General features: G+C 38.8%; 1 protein-coding gene across 5 annotated transcripts in view; it reads left to right on the top strand.

Annotated features, from left to right (window-relative positions):
- The first annotated feature begins 2,556 nt into the window (after positions 1-2,556).
- Positions 2,557-9,066, top strand: part of LOC104065623 (solute carrier organic anion transporter family member 1C1) — a 61,205-nt gene continuing 54,695 nt past the window's right edge. The window contains exons 1-2 of one of the 5 annotated variants that reach the window (XM_054056254.1): positions 2,557-2,893; positions 7,121-7,265. In XM_054056254.1, coding sequence (XP_053912229.1) covers positions 7,137-7,265 — 129 coding nt within the window. In that variant the 5' untranslated portion in view covers positions 2,557-2,893; positions 7,121-7,136. Of the gene's footprint in view, positions 2,894-3,208; positions 3,297-7,120; positions 7,266-9,066 lie in introns of those variants that run through there. The other 4 variants (XM_054056260.1, XM_054056258.1, XM_054056257.1 and 1 more) reach the window with 4 other exon arrangements.

The following is a 9,066-nucleotide window of genomic DNA, read 5'->3' as shown; positions in this document are numbered from 1 at the left end:
TTAAAAAAGTCAATATACGTCTTCTTCAGATAAAAATAAATATTTATTTGCAGCTGTTAATTTGTGTATGCAGATGTCAGTGTAAAGCTTATATTTACGAGCAAGCCCTTACGATTTAAATCAGTCCATTGAAACATGTTTTAACAAAATGTGTTTTACAAAGCAAAAACTTTTATTCTTCTGAATGCTGGGAGGTGGGACATTTGAGACTTTACGAGGTTAGCATTTGCTCATGAAATGTGCTTGAAGAAGAAGCAGACAGATTTGTTGTTGTTGGATGGTTTAAAGACTGACCCACGAGCCTTCTCTGTTGTTAGTGTATTGATACATATATGAACCAAGATTACTCGTCACAGCTACTCAGTATGGCTAGACTAGGCTTTGTTAATTTAATTATTTTAATCCTGTGCTTTAGAAATGAAGGTGGTCTAGCTTCTCATTTTCTGTAACTAATACAAAGTAGGAATGCAAAGAAAATAGAAACGGTCCTTGCTAAACAAGCTTTTAGTCTCGTTCTTTGTCCTCTAGCTACCTTAAAGCTCTGTTTCAATTATAGAATGGGTATATATGAGTAAGGCATTTCTCTTAGGACTATGGGAATTCAAAACCTCTTCTTTGATTGATTGTCTAGCAATCTCCCCATGAGTTTTACATCATTGTTCTTGGAACAGCTCTGCTGTGGGAGGCACTGAAAACTGACATGCAAGAAGTGTCATGTCCTGTGTGAGATTTCATAGAGATTTGTTTCCCCTGTCTCAGTTCGTGTTAGTAAATTGTAGTAGGTGATGTACTGTATCACCTTTCCATCCAATATCCGTGGTCTGGGAGACTGATAAATGCCTACCTGGATGACATTTTCTTCTCTGTCAGATGAACTCACTGAAGTTTAGTGAGAATCTTGTATTCATTTACACTGAGCATCTCGGAAAGTATTGTAGAGGATATAAACATGACTGGTTCTGAGAACTTCTATAATTAGCTCATAAAGGAATGGTGATACTCTTTTGGAAGGTGTAAGAAAACTTTCCATAATGGAAAACAGCTCCCCGGGGTGGTTTTGATAAAGTTCCAGTTAAGATATTATCTACAACTATAAAGAAGTCAGAAAAGACTCTATAAAGAAATCCCAGTAAAAGCCCAACTGTGGTAGAAAGCTGGGGTTTTGCAATGAACCAAATATCCAGGAAAGAAGAGAATACTGCACTAAATCTTGTGGGCCTCATTCTTGAAAGCATTACCTCATCTTAAACTGCATGAAACTATAATTTAGGTATTTTTCCATAAAGGAAAAAGACCATACCCTCATGTTTATCGATATGATTTGCAGCATAATGGTGTCTGGGAGAATTATTTGAAAGGGATTTATATAAAGAATTTATGATGCTGAACATGAGCCTCGCCTATTTTAAGGGACAGTGTGGTGAAGGCTACCAGTGGCAGAAAAATTGGAGTCTGTGTCAGAAATCATTGGAGGAGACAAAGTCAGCAACAAAGATTACTGTTTAGGAAAAACTAGTACAGTTCCCATATTGTGTAAACTCAGTTTTCCTAATGATTGAAGGAAACAGTCTGGAAGCTGTTCTCTGAAAGAGGCTGAAAGAACTCATAATCACTAATTCTCCTAATCACTAATTCCTGAGGACTATTAAGCACCCTGATATCTTTTAGAAAAGAGGGAAAGAGATTTCCAAGTTTCCAAACTCACCAAGTAAGGATAAACATTAAAGTACAAAATGTGAATTATGTGCACTGTAATAAAATTCCAGCAGCATTAAACACCCAAAATGGAGATATAATGAAGGAATGGGTAATAATTTGTATTAAACCTAGGAAAGCAGAAGCCAGCTTCAAGGCATTGTGTTTGGCACAGCACCATTTTCAATGTCAGTGAGGTTTTAACAGCCATGGGAACATATCCCACTGCAGAGGATGGGAGAGAGCAAGAAGGGGGAAGGAAGAATAATTTATAGTGTTAATACCTTCTCTGCTTGTATAAATAAAGCTCACAGGTTAGCAGAAGACACAGGATTTATAGCCTCTTTCAGCTCAAACAACTACACTGGAAACTAGTCACGTTCTTCACCTTTATACAAGCTTGCAAATAAATGCTCTTTCAGTAGCCATGAAGTTGTGTCAGGAAAAACACAGTGTGAGAAGTTTGCAAAATTTTCCTTTCATTGTGGCAAAGGACTTGAATGACTCCCATGCAATACTTTCACCTCCTTTAACACATCTTTTCATTCTGGGTGTACGAGGAAGGATCAGTGAATGCATAGGAAATCTTTGTGAATTACCTGTTCACCCTACATCCTACATTCTCCCATGCACCCCCCACCCCTTTTTGTTTTCTGGTCCATTTCCACTTGAAGTTTTTCATTTCCTGGGAACAAGCAATTAAGAAGATCAGGACTTTCTATTTTTTTTCCTCTCCACAAAGCTTTGTCACGTGCCCCATCAAACTTACAGCAAATTACAAAGAAAAATACCCCAGTGGGAGTTTAAATGCTCTTCAGGATTTCCAGCTAGAGCAGCCGGCGTCTTTGGTTTGCCCATGTGTCCAGTGTCCTGGAGTTGATAGGAGGGGAGAAAGGAAGAAAAAAGTGAGGAGGTGGGGTGGAGGAGGATGGGGGTGCAGGCGAATACCAAATGCTCAGGCAAAAATAAAGACAAAACCAATTCCCCCACCCCTATACTTGTTCCTTTTTCAACCTCAGTATAAGATGTACCATCCCAAGGCAGAGTAATTTCTACGAGTCTTGGAGGTTTTCCCAGTCAAATTTTCCCACTTCCAAGCTGGGACCAGTGCCTGTGCCTGCATGTATGAGTACGCATAACAGATAGAGCTTACTTACAAAAATTGGTAGGCACCATCTCTGGGGATTTCTGCTGTCAGGTAAGATATGGTTTTTCTTCTTCTCTTTGTTGAGTTGCCTTTCAGAAAGGATGTCCTTTAGCTGCGTTCATGGGTAAATAGTCTCTGTATTGGTCTCCTGTGTCACCCTATTCGAGCAAGTGCAGCTCCTATGCCTGTGGGCTGGCACAGAATAAAGGCGTGTGTAAGGAGGCTTATTGTAAAGCCGAGGAGTTTCCAGTGTGGGAGGAAGGATTTTTTTTTTTTTTTTCTTTGCCTGGAGTTTGAATGAGTGGAGGGGCACTTCAGGAACTGCCTGGTGGTGTCTCAGCCTGCCATATGCATGCTCAGGGATGGGCTCGTCCTTGAACCTGACCATTGGTCACAGGCCCACATGACAGCCCTTGGGAAGGTGAATGTCACTGCTGCCCAAGCTGTGTCACAGGTGAGCTATCCGGATAACTTTTGGTGGGATAGAAAGCCGAGTCACCAGAGAGGGCTCCTGCACTCAGGCCAGCTGGAGCAAGGAACGCGAGGAGAGGTCGGAGCCTCAGATGTAAGCCCCAGTGACAGGCAGGGAGAAGGTGTCAGGGTGGCCAGCAGCTGTCCTTCGGGCAGAGTGACACCCATCTAGACTTAGTTGTAAAGAATCTTTTACTGCAGAGAACGTGCTTCAGTGTACTTCCTTCGTGCTAGAATGACTTGTGAACGTATTCTGCCCAAAAACCCCACAATTTTAAGGTGAAACTTGTTTGTATTTCCGTATATCTATTTTGGAGATTATAGAACAGAATACGTTAACCGAATTAGACTCCATTTTCACTTATGTACCTACTCTTATCTTATGGAAGAGAACAGTGCTTTCTTCAATGGCTTGCTTATTTAATCTCTGGTAAAAGTTCCAAAAGGGATTTAGAAGAACTAATCCATGGAAACTCCATTGATTAGATGTCTTCAGAGAGCCTTGAAGATTCCAGAATGGTGTACAAGCTTCAGAACAGGCTACCTTCATTTAGGAAATACTGCTTAGAAGATATTTGGTTGAAGGAGGGTAAAAATGCATTGTCTATGTGTACACATTTAGCTGTTTATGCTTTGTGTATTTGGTTTTGTTCTCCTCATATGGTTATTTGCTTATATAAGATCTGGATATCTTTACTGCTAGAAAATCTCTGTTTTGGAAGATTGTGTTCCAGTTTAATAATAATGACTGATAGAACCCATGAACGTGTTCTTATTATTGCAAGTACTATGTGATAAAGATACATACTTGAAACAACAAGCAAATTTGAATTTTGTGCCAAGGTAATTGTTGCTCAGGTCTTATTTTTAAATCGTTAATGGATAGACAGAATGCACCTTAACCATACAATAATATCATTTCAGTTAGGAGTTTGCCTTCCAGTCTATCTAACTTTAAGGGATTTGCATGTGTCTGTGCATATGCATCCAAGCATAGATGCTTCTGCAGTCACACGTGTTATATCATGTAAAGAAGTCATGATTATATGCATCTTAACTATGTGTGTGCACACACGTACATGCATGTTTATACAGGGAGAGATGAACGGAGGCTGCTACATGTATCAGGCTTGCATTTAGCACTGTAACTATGAAAGGGCTGAATTTGGCCAACAGTGTTCAGTGACTGCATGTATCTTGTGGTTTTAAAGAACAAGACGTAAAATATAGACTAAAACTCACCTTTCCTAAACAAATGGAGTGCTGCAGACTGAACTCTGGTTCTCTGTTGTCACCAGCCAAACTGGTCCAATTAACTGACGGCAGTGAAAAGTGCCACTACTTAGGATTACCTTTTTCTGGCATTCCTGCCACATCTCGGAGGGGTGAGATGACATAGGCTATCAGTCCTCATGTTTCATGGCACTGGACAAATATGGTATCCAAGACACAACAAAAACCCACGGCTATCACTACACCCAAATCAATATCATACCACCTTCGCCAGCTAGGTATCTGCTTGAGTAAAACTAGAGCTATCTCTGACGTCCCAATGCAGTTGGGCGTGTTTTACAAATACTTCCAGTAAAATACCAATGGCCCCCAAAAGTATTTGAGTGGCATAGGGCAAGTTTCTGATTAGAGTGAAACATTCATATTTCTGCTTGTTGTACAAAAGAGGAAAGATTGCAGCTAATATTGTGGTGGGTTGTGCTACTACTGGGTGCTCTGCTCTCCGTCTTGTACAAAGAGTTTTTCCTTCAGAGGCATTATCAGGACAACCAACCCAATGCTCGTAGATACATGGTTGAATGTTTCTCTGGGCCAGAAAACCATTGATCTCCTTGAAGCTGTGCCATTGGAACAACTGGGGATCTATTAAAACCTGTAAAATTTGTATAGCTGTCCGTCCTTCCTAGTATGTTTCCATTTGACATCCAGAATCAGATAATAGATGTTGATAATTTTTATACTGTAATATTTTTTTACACTACTAAGTGAATGTTTCACTTAAGTTCTGCTGTCCGTTTGAGGATTGTACCAACTCAGTGTGGCATAAATCTATATGCTGCTGTCAAACATTGAGATGTCATATTCCACCCCTTACACCTTCACGGCACTTTTTTTTTTGGTCAGCCCTCCGTGCGAGGTGCAACGGAGGAGGAGACTGTGTAGGCTTCCTGCTCTTCTGCTGGACCTTATCTACTTGGAAGTTATTTTGCTCAAAGATAAGGACAATTTACTTAGCTGTGCTGCAGATGTTCTCCTTTTCCAATTTTTTTTTTCATTCCTAGATTACTAAAGAAGCAACATGCAGAGAGCATTTGAAATCTTAAGCTAAAGGCTATTTCATGTGCTTACATGGCAGCAGACCTTATATGAGTGTCATGGTCGTTTAAATGAATTTATCCTCACACGTGTGCTGTGAGGTACATACCATTCCTCATTACACGAGTTCAGTAGTGGAGCGTAGAAGGACAGTGTAACTTTTCTCAACATCACCAGACAGTCAGCAGCAGAGAAGTAATATGTTATGTTTTCTGCAGCAAACACAAACCATTCTTCTTTTGTTATTGTTGTTTTGTAAAAGTCTGTATGCTTATTACTGCTGACAAAGAAATGCTGTACAGTCCCTGTCAAGGCAGTGTCAAATATAAATAATTTTCTTATATGTAGTCACTAGCTCATCTCATCTGATGTGATGGAGAGATCTCAGCAAAAATGTTGGTACCACAATCACAGTCTTTTTGCCTGCTCCATACATGAAAAGAGCCTGGGCAAGTTCTTGTGTGAGCAACTCCTATATTCCTGGAAGCACTAGTACTGAAGTACTTACTGCACAGACCCTTTGACAAGCCATGAATACATGTATATGTGTGTGTATATATACATGAAACTATTTTTTTTTAATTTATATAAGATCCATGTTTTAGAAAAACACAAAAGAGTAAGAACTTCTATTCTTATTTTCAGCCGGTAGTTCTATAAAACATAGTGCAGCTTGCAGCTTAAAAGTGAACACAGAAGCTGATTTCATAAATATTTTCAGATCTGATTTAGAGATTGAAATTAAGAACAAAGTACTGCAGTATGTAAGTAGAGATTTAAGAATTACTGACATCTTTTGTTCTCAAAGTGCAGTATTTAAGTTTTCTTTACTTCTTTGTATTTACCTGCAAAGAAGTAAATTCACATTTTTATTTTAACAATTGCCCACTGAGCCCTAGGGCCCTATCTAAAATGGTAAAGGGAACTAAACCTCTTTATTCTTGTGTAACTCATTAGCTAACATCAGGCGATTAGAGCCAATGTTTCAATTTAAAACAATTCAAGTTCCTCATTAATGGGGCTAGATTTCCTTTGATCTAATTAGTTAATGTCCCAGATATATGGGAAATTCAGAGATCAGCTCCAATAAATCTCTGCAAACATGGTCCCATCTAGAAACATGAACCCACGTATAGGCTCCAGAAACGTTGTTTGAAATGTTGTTTAACTTGTTAACAAGCGCCATTTAGTCTACCAGTAACGCTTGGTCAAACATTCAGTGAAATCACACTGATGATAGCTGGAGAATGAAGATGAAGACTGTTTGCTGACTATGATTTGATCTTCATTGTTATAGGCAAGCGGATTGCGAATTTCCATAATTAAACATCCAGTGCACTGGTCAGATTCTGTTGTAAAGTTTGGTAATTGCTGTTGTAAGGAAAACAGTACAGTGGGGTGTTGCTGTCACGTGATGAGCTTTTGAGGCTGAGCTAATAGAATGCCTTTTTAAAATGTTCTCCATGTTTTCTGGTTTAGAGGCAGGGATATCATCATGGAGATTTCATCAAAAGAAAATACTCGGTTTTTCTCAAACACCACAATCCTGCCTGTTGACCGATCTTCATTCAAATCTGAATCTTCTGCATCCAAGGAAAAACAGTCGTGTTGTGGAGGTATAAAGGTAGAGTAAAATTTTTTTCAATATTCCAACAGGGATATAGAAAACTTCTTTTTTTTGGTGAACTAACTCTTTTCGGTTCTGATCATGTCTTGGCAAGTCAGTATGAAATTATAAAATACATTCTTAGCACCCAAAAAATTATGCTTCAGATCTGCTTGTCTAACATTTGGCAATGTTCAAATACAACATGTTGGTTGAAGCTTCTTCTGTGTTATGAGATCTTCAGGTATCAAACTGAAAGGTCACTATATTCTGCTTATTGCAACGTCCTGTTTTCCTGAAGTTAAGAACAGAGTACAGGAACCACACACAACTGTTAGTACAGACTGATTTTTTTAAGATTGTAGCCATGGTAGTCTTCAGGGCTCTGAAAAAATATTTTCATTATAGTTCATGTGTTTTGAGTGCTGTATTACTGAAGTATTATTGTAATATTCCTGATCTGAGAGAATTCTGCAAGAGGTAACTTTGAAAGAAAACTACAAAGTATCTCCACTATATCTGCATTTCTCTCATCCATGAGAAGTATCTCCTTGAAGCAATGGAAGATCTCTACTTTGAGCCTAGTAATGTAGCTGTACCTACATGACGGTAGGACCGCTGCACCTTGGAGTAGTATTCATCTCTTTATATGTGACAGCTGGGTACATGACGCAGCATGATGCTTTGCCTACTCCCTCCACCTGCTTTCCAAAGCCGGCTGTAAATTGCTTACACTTTCTTGGATGAGGTCTCAATAAATCACCATTCAGCAGTGAGATGAGTTTATTTGAGTTATATGGACAATGGGTCTTTGGCCTTGCCCAGTTCTTTTCATCCAGCACAGTCTTTATTTCTGCTGGGATTAATCTCTCTCTCTCTCACACACACAAACATATCTACTTTCAGACACTAATCCAGCTCCCAAGAGAGTCAATTACTTCAGCAATAGTTGACCTGAAGTTCATAAATTATCCAAAGCAGTGAAGATATTGTGAGATTAATTGAATCTGATGACTGCTATAAAAATATTTTGATCCCTGAATATTGTCATTGATTTTGTCTGTGCCTTCAAAGGCCCTGAAATGGGGTCTTGTTTTGAAATAGATAATGAGTTTTATTAATTAATTAAATTTGTGGCATAATAGTAATTTTATCATTGTTCGCCATTTGCTCCAGCAATAATCTGATTCTCTTATTGAATAAATCTTCAGCCACTGATTAGCCAGTCAGGAATCTGTTTATTAGCTCCCAAACCAGAAAAGTAATGATATTTCATTTCCATATCATTCTATTCAAAAAATTTATGGTTTCTGGGAACTCAAACCAATAGAAGGCCTAAGGAGTAGTACAAGGGTCTAGACCTCCCTTTATACAAAACATTACTGCATCTTTTATTTTCTGATTTAGGTTTTGAGGGGTTTTTTTGCACCTTTTACAAAGAGCATCCCTATATATTCAGTCAGCATAGACTATATTTGAAATATATTTGAAAGTAGAAAGCAATGTTATAGTTTCCATGACCAATTGCACAGTGTGATTATCCCTGGAGCTTGTAAAATTAGTAAGGCTGCATTTACTGAAGGTAAATTTAGGCAATAGCTTGCAGGAGTGAAACAGTTTGTGCTTAAGACCCTGTTCTCGCACTGAACACATTTCAGGACAGGGAGTTACTGCAAACCATCTCTAGGTTTGTCTGAGAGACTGAAGAGCCATTAGCTGTTGAAGTGAATGTAGTGCCCTTCTGGAACTCATATTCCAGCTTAATTTTCAGTAAAAGTGATTTAATCTGTACATTTCCAGTATATATCAAAGCACAGTT

The sequence above is a fragment of the Cuculus canorus genome, chromosome 1 (genome assembly GCF_017976375.1).
Source record: "Cuculus canorus isolate bCucCan1 chromosome 1, bCucCan1.pri, whole genome shotgun sequence".
NCBI lineage: Eukaryota > Metazoa > Chordata > Aves > Cuculiformes > Cuculidae > Cuculus > Cuculus canorus.
The sequence above is the reverse complement of the archived record's forward strand: the minus strand, read 5'-3'. Positions and strand labels throughout refer to the sequence as shown.